Here is a 15930-nt window from a genome sequence, read left to right as displayed (position 1 = left end):
GGAGTTTCCAAAGGGGGTAAAATCAAAGAGGCAAACCATCTTTGGTCTTTTTCTTTTAGTTCACCAGTAAAGCTGATTCCCTTTTCAAATGATTTTAAATATTTCAGATAAACCAAGCCAACCAGGAGAACTTGAGATTCTTTCAATATCCAAAGATAGTGTCACTCTACAGTGGGAGAAACCTGAATGTGATGGTGGCAAAGAAATCCTTGGATACTGGGTTGAATACAGACAGTCTGGAGACAGTGCCTGGAAGAAGAGCAATAAGGATCGTATCAAGGACAGGCAATTCACAATAGGAGGTTTGCTGGAAGCTACTGAATATGAATTCAGGGTTTTCGCTGAGAATGAAACCGGGCTTAGCAGACCTCGAAGAACTGCTATGTCTATAAAGACTAAACTAACATGTAAGTAGCCTTTAGCTCTCTGCTTATGATTTACAAACTGAACAACACTTTAAGGCTAATTCTTTCTCTATACTAAGTAGGACTCTGGAAAGCTTTACTGGAGAGCAAGTGTTAGAAGGAAATCACTCACTTTGGCATATGCACGTACAAGGAATAGTTGACAAGTTCTCTGGGAAGCCATTCCAAGCACATAACCTCAGCAGGAGATGTTAGGTGCAGTGAACTAAGCACATTCCTTAAGCAATTTTTCCGTCTAATGCAGTGGGGTTTTTTAATACCTCCTAACAAGATTTGAAGGTCCAACAAATGTATCTCACTTCAGTGAACCTAAGTAAGGTCAAGAATACTGGAGTACTATAGAGAGAACTCATATTTCCCCAACCCTACACATCATTAATGCCTTCCCAATCATAAAGAGAAAAGTCACTCTGTATAATAATGTGATGATGTGCTCACTGAATACCTATTTTTCATATGACTCTAGGAATATCACTTCAAAGAGTTTTTAAGAATTAGACTTCATGTAAATCATTACATTACAAAAGAATTAGACTCATGTAAATCATGGCACCTAATAAAGTATCAGTCAATAGGATAAATCTATTCCTGATTATACAAGGACAGAGGAGTATAGATGTGGTAGTATCAATGCATTGGATATCCTCTTTCATATCCTTCAGCTGGAGAGGCCCCAGGCGTACGCAAAGAAATGAAGGATGTAACCACCAAACTTGGGGAACCTGCTCAACTTTCGTGCCAGATTGTTGGAAGGCCTCTTCCTGACATTAAATGGTACAGATTTGGTAAGGAGCTTGTACAAAGCCGGAAATACAAAATGTCTTCAGATGGACGCACACATACTCTGACGGTAATGACAGAGGAACAAGAAGATGAAGGCGTTTACACATGTATAGCTACCAATGAGGTTGGAGAAGTAGAAACCAGTAGCAAGCTTCTCCTGCAAGCAACACCACAGTTCCATCCTGGTTACCCACTGAAAGAGAAATACTATGGTGCTGTGGGTTCTACACTTCGACTTCATGTTATGTACATTGGTCGTCCAGTACCTGCCATGACTTGGTTCCATGGCCAGAAACTTTTGCAAAACTCAGAAAGCATTACTATTGAAAACACTGAGCACTATACTCACCTTGTCATGAAGAATGTCCAACGTAAGACTCATGCTGGGAAATACAAGGTTCAGCTCAGCAATGTTTTCGGAACAGTTGATGCCATTCTTGATGTGGAAATACAAGGTATTTTATTTTCGTTTTCAGTGCTTTTATTTTTAAAGAAAAAACTCTTTAAAAAAAATCTTGGAAACATACTATGACACCCACTACAATTATATTCCCCTCAACAGATAAACCAGACAAACCTACAGGACCAATTGTGATTGAAGCTCTATTGAAGAACTCTGTGGTGATTAGCTGGAAACCACCTGCAGATGATGGAGGCTCCTGGATCACTAATTATGTGGTGGAGAAATGTGAGGCCAAGGAAGGGGCTGAATGGCAATTGGTGTCTTCAGCCATCTCTGTGACAACCTGTAGAATCGTGAACCTCACAGAAAATGCTGGCTATTATTTCCGGGTTTCAGCTCAGAACACGTTCGGCATCAGTGACCCTCTAGAGGTCTCCTCAGTTGTGATCATTAAGAGTCCATTTGGTGAGTACAACCCAACTTCTATCTCTTCATATGGTAAAATACCATCTTTACATAAGACTCTTTGAACAGAAATAAATTTTGAAAGGAAAGAGCAAAGATTCAGATAAAGTGCAAGTGCCTTTTCTCTCACTTTAATTGAATATTTGCAAAGCTAAAAGGGGAAATATATACTCTACCCCTTTCTTTAAAAAGAAACTTTGGTTTTTGATAAGTTTCTTAGCATAAAGTAACCAATTTCATTTTTCTGGAATAGCTATTTTTAATAGAACTTTACAGTCATAACAGTCTATTTTTTAAAAATAAGCTTTTACTAAAGCTGCCTATTTCACCTCATGACTCAAATCTTTTTTTTTAAAAAAAATAGAAAAACCAAGTGCTCCTGGCAAACCAACTATTACTGCTGTCACAAAAGATTCTTGTGTTGTGTCTTGGAAGCCACCTGCCAGCGATGGGGGTGCAAAGATTAGAAATTACTACCTTGAGAAGCGTGAGAAGAAGCAGAATAAATGGATTGCTGTGACAACAGAAGAAATTCGAGAAACCGTCTTTTCAGTGCAAAACCTTATTGAAGGTCTTGAATATGAGTTCCGTGTGAAATGTGAAAACCTAGGTGGGGAAAGTGAATGGAGTGAAATATCAGAACCTGTCACTCCCAAATCTGATGTACCAATTCAGGCACCACACTTTAAAGAGGAACTCAGAAATCTAAATGTTAGATATCAGAGCAATGCTACTCTGGTCTGCAAAGTGACTGGTCATCCAAAACCTATTGTGAAATGGTACAGACAAGGCAAAGAAATCATTGCAGATGGATTAAAGTACAGGATTCAAGAATATAAGGGTGGCTACCACCAGCTCATCATTGCAAGTGTTACAGATGATGATGCCACAGTTTACCAAGTCAGAGCTACCAACCAAGGGGGATCTGTGTCTGGGACTGCCTCCTTGGAAGTGGAAGGTAAAAATAAATCAGTAAACATCAATTTGGTGATAGATAACTTATCATTAATTTGGGGGTGGAGGGGAAGTATTGCACTTTAATAGACATTGTTAGGTGTTGCCAAATTAAATTTTTTCTTCTTTTATTCTGATACAGTTCCAGCCAAGATACACTTGCCTAAAACTCTTGAAGGCATGGGAGCAGTTCATGCTCTCCGAGGTGAGGTGGTCAGCATCAAGATTCCTTTCAGTGGCAAACCAGATCCTGTGATCACCTGGCAGAAAGGACAAGATCTCATTGACAATAATGGCCATTACCAAGTTATTGTTACAAGATCCTTCACATCACTTGTTTTCCCCAATGGGGTAGAGAGAAAAGATGCTGGTTTCTATGTGGTCTGTGCCAAAAACAGATTTGGAATTGACCAGAAGACAGTTGAACTGGAAGTGGCTGATGTTCCTGACCCACCCAGAGGAGTCAAAGTTAGTGATGTCTCACGAGATTCTGTCAACTTAACGTGGACCGAGCCAGCTTCTGATGGTGGCAGCAAAATCACCAACTACATTGTTGAAAAATGTGCAACTACCGCAGAAAGATGGCTCCGTGTAGGACAGGCCCGAGAAACACGTTATACTGTGATCAACTTATTTGGAAAAACAAGTTACCAGTTCCGGGTAATCGCTGAAAATAAATTTGGCCTGAGCAAACCTTCCGAACCTTCAGAACCAACCATAACCAAAGAAGATAAGACCAGAGCTCTGAACTATGATGAAGAAGTAGATGAAACCAGGGAAGTTTCCATGACTAAAGCATCTCACTCTTCAACCAAGGTACTCTATGAGAAATATATGATTGCTGAAGATCTTGGGCGTGGTGAGTTTGGAATTGTCCACCGTTGTATTGAAACATCCTCAAAGAAGACATACATGGCCAAATTTGTCAAAGTCAAAGGGACTGATCAGGTTTTGGTAAAGAAGGAAATTTCTATTCTAAACATTGCTAGGCATAGAAACATCTTATACCTCCATGAATCATTTGAAAGCATGGAAGAATTAGTTATGATCTTTGAGTTCATATCAGGACTTGACATATTTGAGCGCATCAACACAAGTGCTTTTGAACTTAATGAAAGAGAAATTGTAAGTTATGTTCGCCAGGTCTGTGAAGCACTTGAGTTCTTACATAGTCATAATATTGGACACTTTGACATTAGACCAGATAATATCATTTACCAAACAAGAAGAAGCTCCACCATTAAAATCATAGAATTTGGTCAAGCCCGTCAGCTGAAGCCAGGAGACAACTTTAGGCTTCTGTTCACTGCCCCAGAATACTATGCACCTGAAGTCCACCAGCATGATGTTGTCAGCACAGCCACAGACATGTGGTCACTTGGAACACTGGTATATGTGCTGTTGAGTGGTATCAACCCATTCCTGGCTGAAACTAACCAACAGATAATTGAGAATATCATGAATGCTGAATATACTTTTGATGAAGAAGCATTCAAAGAGATTAGCCTCGAAGCCATGGATTTTGTTGACCGGCTGTTAGTGAAAGAGAGAAAATCTCGCATGACAGCATCTGAGGCACTCCAGCACCCATGGCTGAAGCAGAAGATAGAAAGAGTCAGTACTAAAGTTATCAGGACATTAAAACACCGGCGTTACTACCACACCCTGATCAAGAAAGACCTCAACATGGTTGTGTCAGCAGCCCGGGTCTCCTGTGGTGGTGCAATTCGTTCTCAGAGGGGAGTGAGTGTTGCTAAAGTTAAAGTAGCATCCATTGAGATTGGTCCAGTTTCTGGACAGATAATGCATGCAGTTGCTGAAGAAGGAGGATATGTCAAATACGTATGCAAAATTGAAAATTATGATCAGTCTACCCAAGTGACGTGGTACTTTGGTGTCAGGCAGCTGGAGAATGGTGAGAAATATGAAATCACCTATGAGGATGGAGTGGCCACTATGTATGTCAAAGACATCACCAGATTCGATGATGGTACCTACAGATGCAAAGTAGTCAATGACTACGGTGAAGACAGTTCTTACGCAGAGCTATTTGTTAAAGGTGTGAGAGAAGTTTATGACTATTACTTCAGTAGAACCATGAAGAAAATTAAGCGTAGAACAGATACAATGAGACTCCTGGAAAGGCCACCAGAATTTACCCTGCCTCTCTATAATAAGACAGCTTATGTGGGTGAAAATGTCCGGTTCGGAGTAACTATAACCGTCCACCCAGAGCCTCGTGTAACGTGGTATAAATCAGGTCAGAAAATCAAACCAGGTGAGGATGACAGGAAATATACTTTTGAGTCTGACAAGGGTCTATACCAATTAACAATCAACAGTGTAACTACGGATGATGCTGCTGAATATACTGTAGTGGCGAGGAACAAATATGGTGAAGACAGCTGTAAAGCAAAGCTGACTGTAGCCCCACACCCACCTCCAACAGATACTACCTTAAGACCCATGTTCAAACGGCTACTGGCCAATGCAGAATGCCAAGAAGGCCAAGGTGTCTGCTTTGAGATCAGAGTGTCTGGCATCCCCCCGCCAACACTGAAATGGGAGAAAGATGGCCAGCCACTGTCCCTTGGGCCTAACGTTGAAATTATCCACGAAGGCTTGGATTATTACGCTTTGCACATCAGGGATACTTTGCCTGAAGACACAGGTTATTATAGGGTCACAGCCACAAATACAGCTGGATCCACCAGCTGCCAGGCCCACCTACAAGTGGAACGCTTGAGATACGTCAAACAGGAATTCAAGAGTAAGGAGGAGCGCGAACGACACGTTCAAAAACAAATTGACAAGACACTAAGAATGGCTGAAATTCTTTCTGGAACTGAATCTGTGCCACTGACACAGGTAGCCCAAGAGGCTCTGAGAGAAGCTGCCATCCTTTACAAACCAGCTGTAAGCACCAAGACCGTAAAAGGAGAATTCCGACTTGAGACAGAAGAAAAGAAGGAGGAGAGAAAGCTCCGCATGCCTTATGAAGTGCCAGAGCCACGCAAGTACAAACAGACTACCATAGAAGAAGACCAGCACATTAAGCAGTTCGTGCCTATGTCTGACATGAAATGGTATAAAAAGATACGTGACCAATTTGAAATGCCTGGGAAGCTCGACAGAGTTGTACAGAAAAGACCCAAGCGCATCCGCCTTTCCAGATGGGAACAGTTCTACGTGATGCCCCTTCCACGCATTACAGACCAATACAGACCTAAGTGGCGTATCCCCAAACTGTCCCAAGACGACCTTGAAATGGTGAGACCAGCCCGCCGGCGCACACCTTCTCCCGATTATTACTTTTATTACAGACCTAGAAGACGTTCTCTGGGTGACATCTCAGATGAAGAGTTACTCCTTCCCATTGATGACTACTTAGCGATGAAAAGAACAGAGGAAGAGAGGCTGCGTCTTGAAGAAGAGCTCGAATTAGGCTTCTCGGCTTCACCCCCAAGCCGAAGCCCTCCACGTTTTGAGCTTTCTAGCCTACGTTACTCTTCACCACAAGCTCACGTCAAGGTGGAGGAAACAAGAAAAGACTTCAGATACTCAACCTATCACATCCCAAAGAGGGCCGAAACGAGCACGAGCTATGCGGAACTGCGGGAGCGGCACGCGCGGGCCTCCTACAGACAGCCGCACCAGCGGGAGAGGGTCCTGGCCGAGAGGCAGGACCAGGAGCTGCTGCGCCCGGTCACCACCACCCAGCGTCTTGCAGAATACAAAAGCGAGCTTGACCACCTGTCAAGGGAAGAAAAGTCTAGAAAGAAATCAAGACGACAGAGAGAAGTGACAGAAATAACAGAAATCGAGGAAGAATATGAAATCTCAAAACACACTGAGAGAGAAGCATCCTCATCTGTGTCTAGACTGCTGAGACGACGGCGCTCCCTGTCTCCAACGTATATTGAGGTCATGAGGCCCGTGTCCGAACTGATCCGCTCACGTCCACCACCAGCCGAGGAATATGAAGATGACACAGAAAGAAGGTCACCTACCCCAGAGAGAACTCGCCCACGTTCCCCCAGCCCTGTGTCTAGTGAGAGATCACTCTCAAGATTTGAAAGGTCTGCAAGATTTGATATCTTCTCCAGATATGAGTCCATGAAAGCTGCTTTAAAGACTCAGAAGACATCAGAAAGGAAGTATGAAGTTTTGAGTCAGCAGCCTTTCACGCTGGACCATGCCCCACGAATCACATTGAGAATGCGCTCCCACAGGGTACCATGTGGCCAAAATACACGTTTTATCTTAAACGTTCAGTCTAAGCCAACTGCCGAGGTTAAATGGTACCACAATGGCGTGGAACTCCAAGAGAGCAATAAGATTCATTACACCAACACGAGTGGGGTTCTGACCCTGGAAATTCTGGACTGTCATATTGATGACAGTGGAACCTACCGTGCTGTGTGCACCAACTACAAAGGCGAAGCTTCTGACTATGCGACCTTGGATGTAACAGGAGGGGATTATACCACCTACACTTCTCGGCGCAGAGATGAAGAAGTCCCCAGGTCTGTTTTCCCTGAGCTGACAAGAACAGAGGCATATGCGGTTTCATCGTTTAAGAAAACATCTGAGATGGAAGCTTCTTCTTCCGTCAGGGAAGTGAAATCACAGCTGACAGAGACAAGGGAAAGTCTCTCATCATATGAACACTATGCATCTGCAGAAATGAAAAGTGCTGCATTAGAAGAAAAGTCACTAGAAGAAAAATCCACAACCAGAAAGATCAAGACCACTTTGGCAGCCAGAATTCTGACGAAGCCACGGTCCATAACTGTGCATGAAGGTGAGTCTGCAAGGTTTTCTTGTGACACAGACGGTGAGCCGGTGCCAACTGTGACATGGCTGCGTGGAGGACAAGTGATAAGTACTTCCACCCGCCACCAAGTGACCACCACAAAATACAAATCGACCTTTGAGATCTCTTCGGTCCAGGCTTCCGATGAGGGCAACTACAGCGTGGTGGTAGAAAACAGTGAAGGAAAACAAGAAGCACAGTTTACTCTGACTATTCAAAAGGCCAGGGTTACCGAAAAGGCTATGACATCACCACCAAGACTCAAATCCCCAGAGCCTCGGGTGAAATCCCCAGAAGCAGCTAAGTCTCCAAAACGAGTGAAATCTCCAGAACTGGTGACTTCTCACCCCAAAGCAGTATCACCAACAGAGACAAAACCCACACCAACAGAGAAAGTTCAGCAGCTACCGGCATCTGCCCCACCAAAGATAACTCAGTCCCTGAAAGCAGAAGCTTCTAAAGATATTGCAAAGCTGACCTGTGCAGTTGAAAGTAGTGTACTAAGTGCAAAAGAGGTCGCCTGGTATAAAGATGGCAAGAAATTGAAAGAAAATGGGCATTTCCAGTTTCATTATTCAGCAGATGGTACCTATGAGCTAAAAATCCATAACCTCACTGAATCTGATCGTGGAGAATATGTTTGTGAGATTTCTGGTGAAGGTGGAACTTCCAAAACTAATTGCCAGTTTACAGGACAAGCCTTTAAGAGAATCCATGAGCAGGTGTCAAGTGCATTGGAAACTAAGAAATCAGCTCAGAAAACTCCTGAGTCAACAGAAACCAAGAAAATTGAACCAAAATCTCCTGAACCAATTTCCTCAAAACCAGTAATTGTTACTGGGCTGCAGGATACAACTGTTTCTTCAGACAGTGTTGCTAAATTTGCAGTTAAAGCTACTGGAGAACCCCGGCCAACTGTCATCTGGACAAAGGATGGAAAGGTAACCAGTTCCTAAATGTCCCTTAATTTTATCTTCTAAAAAACTAACCTCTCCCCTCATCCCCATATTCCCCCCAAAAAAGTTTAAAATTAAATCACTTTTAAAAACTCAAACCACTTGCATTCTACAGGCTATTACACAAGGAGATAAATATAAACTCTCTGAAGACAAAGGAGGATTCCTCTTAGAAATTCTTAAGACTGACACTTCTGACAGTGGACTTTATACTTGTACAGTAACAAATTCAGCTGGATTTGTGTCCTCTAGCTGCAAATTAACAATAAAAGGTAGGTTGGCTTTTGTTCTTACCAACATTTTTCAGAAAACCATATTAAGGAAACATTTTTAAACATCCCCCCTTACACACACATACACACATACAAGAAAGTATTAAAATAAAATTGTTTTCCTAATTCCAGAATAGCATTTGTACACAAATGTAGAAACACGCATATCTGAAGTTAGTATATACTTTTATATTATCATAAAAAGCATTTTAAAGTGCCTAATTATAGGTGGTGTTACATAAGATTGCATAAAAAGCATTTTTAGTGCCTAATTATATGTGGTGTTATATAAGATCCCACACAGCCAGCCCTTGCTCCCAGGAATATTTAAGTATAAAGTCAGGTGTATTTACAAAATGGTACTGCTTCCCTAAGCTTTCTCTCTTGCTAATTTTCCAAAGCAGTACAAAGTTAATTAAAGAGCAAAGAGCTGTTATCTGTTTTCCCAATTAAAATTAGTTTGCTTTCATCTCAATCTTTTACAAAATAATTTTTTGGTTATTCAAAATCTCCTAAATCCATACATCTCCTAAATTCTTTATTCTTTTTAAAACTTTTTTTTCTTAAGTCCTAAGAGTCATCTTCAACTTAGTTCGGTTTAAGAAATCATTAAACTGATTTCAGAAGTCAATCATAACAATTGTCCAAGACTAGAACTGAGAAAGAATTAGGTATTACCTACAATGCATAGAGAAGTTGACATGTTTTTCTGTGTCTGTATATTATTCACGTGCAAAATCTACAAGAGTAAAGGGAAGGGGTCTCTTTCCAATTGTTTGTCTTATGGACGTTTCTTTTTTAGCTTTAAAAGACACCGAGACACAGAAAGTATCTCCACAAAAGACCTCTGAAATTACATCTCAGAAGAAAGCAATTGTCCAAGAGGAAGCTTCCCAAAAAGCCCTAATTTCTGAAGAAACCAAGATTTCAGAGGTGAAATCTCAAGAAAAGTTAGCCCTCAAGGAGGAAGCTTCAAAGGTTCTGATTTCTGAGGAAGTCAAGAAATTAGCAGCAGCCTCCCTGGAAAAACCCATTGTCCACGAGGAAGTCACTAAAACATCACAGGCATCAGAAGAAATCAGAACTCAGGCTGAGATTAAAACATTTTCTACTCAGATGAGCATAACTGATGGTCAAAAAGTGACTTTAAAAGCCAACATTCCAGGTGCCACTGATGTAAAGTGGGTACTGAATGGAATAGAGCTTACTAACTCTGAGGAGTACAGATACGGTGTCTCGGGCAGTGATCAGACACTAACTATCAAGCAAGCCAGTGACAGAGATGAAGGAATCCTCACCTGCATAGGCAAAACCAGTCAAGGAGTCATCAAGTGTCAGTATGATCTGACCCTGAGCAAAGAACTCTCGGATGCTCCAGCCTTCATCTCACAACCCAGATCTCAAAATATTAATGAAGGACAAAACGTTCTCTTTTCTTGTGAAATCAGTGGCGAGCCCTCCCCTGAAATTGAATGGTTTAAAAACAACCTGCCAGTAAGTTTAATTGTGAATATATTATTGAAGAAAATGTTAAATACCATGCCTCCTGATGAACTTAAACACTTTTTTTTCCCTTCGTTTTAGATTTCTCTTTCTTCAAATATCAGCGTAAGTCGCTCCAGAAATACATATTCTCTTGAAATCCGAAATGCATCGGTAAGCGACAGTGGAAAGTACACAATTAAGGCCAAAAATTTCCGTGGCCAGTGTTCAGCTACAGCTTCCTTAATGGTCCTTCGTAAGTATATCTTTGCCATTTTCCTTATTTGCTTAAAGCCTTTACATATTTTTTTTTTTCCTCTCAGAAGCCTCGTTAAATTCCATGTGTAAGGGCCGAGCCCGTGGCACGCTCGGGAGAGTGCGGCGCTAGGAGCGTAGCGACGCTCCCGCCACGGGTTCGGATCCTATATAGGACTGGCTGGGGCGTGCGCTCGCTGGTTGAGCGCGGTGTGGGCAACACCACACCAAGGGGTTGCGTTCCCCTTACCGGTCACGAAAAAGACAAAAAAAAAAAATTCCATGTGTAAGAGAGACAGGTATCCTGTGTGAATTCATTCTTGTGGTCATAATTTCTTTACAACTAAACAGAAATTTGCATAAGTTAAATTTCAGAGTAAAGCTACCTACTTCCCTGTGACATTTATTTTCAGAATGCACAATATATTGATCATTTTCTATATGACTAATTTTTCTCCTAGTGATTCCTAGCACCTGCATGTAATGTAATGATAGAAATATAAGGATTCGTTTCTCAGAGACATGGAGCTAGCTCTTGACAAATGTATGTATATCTGTATTTGCTTATGCTTCAACAGCAAGTTGTTTGGGTTATGTTTCTGTGTTATGTGTTTAAGTTTCCACTTCTGTAAGTCAATGTCAGATGTAACCAATTAACCAGATGTCATTGATGTTCACTGTGTATCTGCTATGCTCCACAGCTCTAGTTGAAGAACCTTCCAGAGAGGTAGTATTGAGGACAAGTGGTGACACGAGCTTGCAAGGAAGCTTCTCGTCTCAGTCAGTCCAAATGTCTGCCTCCAAGCAGGAGGCCTCCTTCAGCAGTTTCAGCAGCAGCAGTGCTAGCAGCATGACTGAAATGAAATTTGCAAGCATGTCTGCCCAAAGCATGTCCTCCGTGCAAGAGTCCTTTGTAGAAATGAGTTCCAGCAGTTTTATGGGAAAATCTAGTATGACACAACTGGAAAGCTCTACTAGTAGAATGCTTAAAGCAGGCATAAGAGGTGAGCAATAAAATTACTGTTAGAGGTAAACAAGCCAAGTAGCCTGGTATAGTCTCTAGTACCCACAATTCAGTAGAAAGCAAATCATTAGTTTTTCAGTGGTCCTAAAACCTTTTTATTGTTGTTCCCTAAAGGAATTCCACCTAAAATTGAAGCTCTTCCCTCTGATATCAGCATTGATGAAGGCAAAGTTCTAACAGTAGCCTGTGCTTTTACGGGTGAGCCGACCCCAGAAATAACATGGTCCTGTCGTGGAAGAAAAATTCAAAATCAAGAACAACAAGGGAGATTCCACATAGAAAACACAGATGATCTGACAACCCTGATCATCATGGACGTACAGAAACAAGATGGTGGACTTTATACCCTGAGCTTAGGGAATGAATTTGGCTCTGACTCTGCCACTGTGAATATAAATATTCGATCCATTTAAGAGGGCCTGTGTGCTCTCACACTCTACACTCTTTCTTAACTTTTCACAAACAATCCACATGGACTAATCTTTCTGATCTGTAAATATTTTTTTTAAAAAAAGGTAGTTTTGTATCCACCTAAATGAGTCAAAGTTCAGAAATATGCATTTCAATATTTTCGTAATTGTTGACCTAAAAATATTAAACATTTTCTAGTGACATGTACATACTGTATATAGCCGGATTAACGGTTATAAAGTTTTGTACCACTTATTTTATGACAATTTACAATGTAACTTTTGAAATTAACCGTTGGTAGGAGAAAGTTTCTTATGGAACGAATACCCTGCTCAACACTTAATCAATCTTTGTGCCTCAACATACTGTTGATGTCTAAGTATGCCTCAGTGGGTTGAGAAATTCCCCATTGAAGATGTCCTATCCACCTAAAAGATGATGATGCTGTGCCATGTCACCTGACATGTGCACCAGTACCCTTTGAATCAGAAATGTAAGGCATTGGTGATGTTTGCATTTACCCTCCTGTAAGCAACACTTTAACGTCTTACATTTTCTCTGATGATGTCATACTCAAAACTATCATGACAAATATTACCAGAGCAAAGTGTAACGGCCAACACTTTGTTCGCTCATTTTACACTGTCTTTGACAGAACGAGTACCTGGATAGCTTGGAAAAGTAACATCTCCTGGCCATCCCCTCATTCAACCAAGCTATTCAAGTATTCCTATGCCAGAGCAGTGTCACCTCTTGGAGGTCCCAGGGTGCAGCCAACGCCTTCGTGTGGTAGCTCTAAATTTAACTTACATTTAAAAACAGTGGGGCACCTAAGCAATGAGCCACAGCAAAAAATAAAGAACAACAAAATAAAGCTGTCGTTAAGTTAAAAACAACAATATTACTAACTGCCCAAAATGTCAATTTGATGTAGTTTTTTCATGCAGGCATAAATTCAGTTGTTAGTTATAATTGTTGGACCTCTTTGAGATAGTAACAACAAAATAAAGCAAGCTATCTGCACCTTAAAATGTGTGGTTCGTTGTCTTCTGTGAAACTCTGGGGTGGGAAAGTATGCACCTTCATGCATCATAGAAATGATCATAGATAAGATAAAGCAACTCAAGTTCAAAGCAGCCCACGTAAAGAAGTTCTTTCAAGCAAACATTTATTGTGTTGGATGTTTTCAGCAATTTTGTTTAAAAAGTCTGGATATAGTTCTCATGGATAAATTTATCCCCCAAAATTTATCTTCTAAAATTACCAAGAAAAATATTTTTAGGGGAACTGATTCAACTAAATCCAAAGATACTGAACATCTAGGATTCACAATATTTTGTGATAGACACCACAGGGACAATGCAAAGATGAGTAAGACGATATGGAACTATCCCTCAAAGAGTATAGTGAACAGGGAAGATGGCCAGTTGTTCAGCTGAGTCCATATTGACTATTGCAGCTCCAAACTGAGACATAAAGGACCTCAAACTAAAGAACTTATTTTAATAGTGTAGTCTTACCATACTTTTTAAACAACTGATCTGTACTTGGTAATATCTAGTGCCAAGAAAATCTGTATTTGTCCACTTCAATTAATTAATCATAATTGTAAACCTATGAAGATGATTATTTACCTACATTGACCTCCTTAATTTAAGTACAAGTGGGCAAAGCTGAAGCAATTGTACTGTCAATTTTTATTCTCCAAAGGAAGATCTTGGGTCTTCATTAATTTATTCAGCAAGTTTTCCTTCTTAAGTCAGATTCCCTAAAAGTAGAGCCTGACACAAGGATTTTTGTCTCAGTAATTCTCTGAGGGGTTGCTCTCAGGAAAGAGGGAGGAAAAAAAAAAAAAAAAAAGGAAAGAGGAAGGGAGGGAGGCAGGCAGATAGGGCAGAGAAGAAAGCTGAGCAAGAATGTGGTATCAGCAGGAGCCTCAGCCTGATCTCACAGGGAGCATCAGCGGCACCAGAGCTGGTTCCATCTAGGAGCAAAGGGGCTGAACTTTTGGACTTCCACAGCAGCCAGTCAATGGCTCCAGGCTGTGAGCCTGGGGGAGAGTGGAGGAGGGAAATAACCTCCCTGGTGAGGAGGGGTGCCTGTTGTCCAGGGCAATTCTCTGCAGACTAGGACAGCTAAACAGCCAACACTCAAGGGGGAGGGGGGGTGGAGCACCTACCCTGGGATATCTGGGTGATGCTAACTGCATCCACTACACAACCTTACAACGTTCAGTGCCTGTTCTTACCTTAAGATGAGAGGCAGGACTGACTGGGTGATTCCTGAGGATGACTCCCAGCCCCGACATGCTAATACTCTCCCATGTCCTATCCGTGGCTGTGATACAGTCCGTGTTACGAGAATTCCAGAGCTGAAGAAGGGATTCCGCACTTCCTACAACTGCAGCTCCCAGGCCCTGAAATCCAATGTGGGCCTGAGAGAGAGGGGAGGGGCAGCAATCTCTCCAGCGCAGGAGACCTGCGCCAAAGGCGCGACTTGACTTCTTCCTGTGCCTTAGCCGAAGCCCGCCGAGGCTGAAGGCAGCGCGATGCGGCCACGTGGGTGCACATGATGCGACTGCCTGTGGAGGGTCCTGGGAGGTCAGCAGAAACTCTCCAGCTAGAATGGCAAGAACCCCTCCCCGGCCTCCTCCCCTAGCTCCTCCAGGTACAGTGCTCCCCCGCGGAGGTGGGGGAGGGAGTTGCTGCTCCACACCGCCCCGCTTTCTGTAACCCTAGGAGTGGTTCCTCAGCATCATTGCATCATTTCCAAGTCAGAACAGCCCTTCTCTCCCCATGTCAGCGGGGGGCGACAGAGAGCAGCAAGCCGGTGCGTGTTCCCGGTTTCCAACCCATCCAGTCCACAAAACAAGAGCAATCTTCTCTATCATCCTGCTCCTCTTTTTCGTGATCCTTCTGTTTTATAAACACCACACCCCGCCTACATGATAAGTAGGTAATGGAGTTTGGATGTATTTTGCTCCCAGAACTCACGCAAATCTGATCTCCTATGTGGCTGGGCGGATCCATCATAAATGGATTAATGCTCTCCCTAGGTGAGGGGATTAATGAGTGAGATCTTGCTCTATTAGTTCCTGTGAGAGCTGTTCGTATAAAAGACCCTGGCACCTCCTCTCTCTCTCTTGCTTCCTCTCGCCATGTGATCTGCTTGTACCCGCCAGCTGCCTGCTGCTTTCTGCCATGAGTAGAAGCAGCCTGAGGCCCGTGCCAGATGCAGCTGTCCCAGAATCGTAAGCCAAGTAAACCTCTGTTCCTTATAAATTACCCAGTCTCAGGTATTCTGTTATAGCAACACAAAACGGACTAATACAGCAGGATAATGTTGGAATCACACATTTGCATTCAAAACCCTGAGTGCTGAGCTCAAATCTAGGACCTATTATTTACTAACAGGTGACCTGGGGCACATTCCCGAGTTTCTCCGTTCCTTGTTGTTCTCAGCCATAAAATGGGAATAACAGCAGCAACCTCACAGGGCTGTTATGAGGATTTGACAAGTTACTACACATAAAACTTAGAGCAGTGTTTAGCACATCACTCTGTAAATACCAGCTCTCATTATTATATTAGGGACCCCCATGCAGAATATTGAACTTAGGGACCGACAGAAACAGCTTTTTGGAGAAGACCCAACATAGGACTCACTGGTATTCACCAGATGTAT

At 42.2% G+C, this 15930-nt stretch overlaps 1 protein-coding gene across 1 annotated transcript in view; it reads left to right on the top strand.

Annotated features, from left to right (window-relative positions):
• The window catches only part of TTN (titin), a 274143-nt gene extending 260866 nt beyond the window's left edge, over positions 1-13277 (top strand). Inside the window, exons 305-314 of the mRNA XM_008567052.1 lie at positions 108-407; positions 1088-1663; positions 1771-2076; positions 2441-3034; positions 3173-8787; positions 8918-9074; positions 9877-10568; positions 10659-10812; positions 11513-11815; positions 11950-13277. Of these exons, the coding sequence (XP_008565274.1) occupies positions 108-407; positions 1088-1663; positions 1771-2076; positions 2441-3034; positions 3173-8787; positions 8918-9074; positions 9877-10568; positions 10659-10812; positions 11513-11815; positions 11950-12248 (8996 nt within the window). The 3' untranslated portion in view covers positions 12249-13277. The remainder of the gene's footprint in view (positions 1-107; positions 408-1087; positions 1664-1770; positions 2077-2440; positions 3035-3172; positions 8788-8917; positions 9075-9876; positions 10569-10658; positions 10813-11512; positions 11816-11949) is intronic.
• The last annotated feature ends 2653 nt before the right edge of the window (positions 13278-15930 follow it).

This window comes from Galeopterus variegatus, unplaced genomic scaffold, assembly GCF_000696425.1.
Source record: "Galeopterus variegatus unplaced genomic scaffold, G_variegatus-3.0.2 Scaffold287, whole genome shotgun sequence".
Classification (NCBI taxonomy): Eukaryota; Metazoa; Chordata; class Mammalia; order Dermoptera; family Cynocephalidae; genus Galeopterus; species Galeopterus variegatus.
Note: the sequence above shows the minus strand (reverse complement) of the source record. Positions and strands in the feature narration are given on the sequence as shown.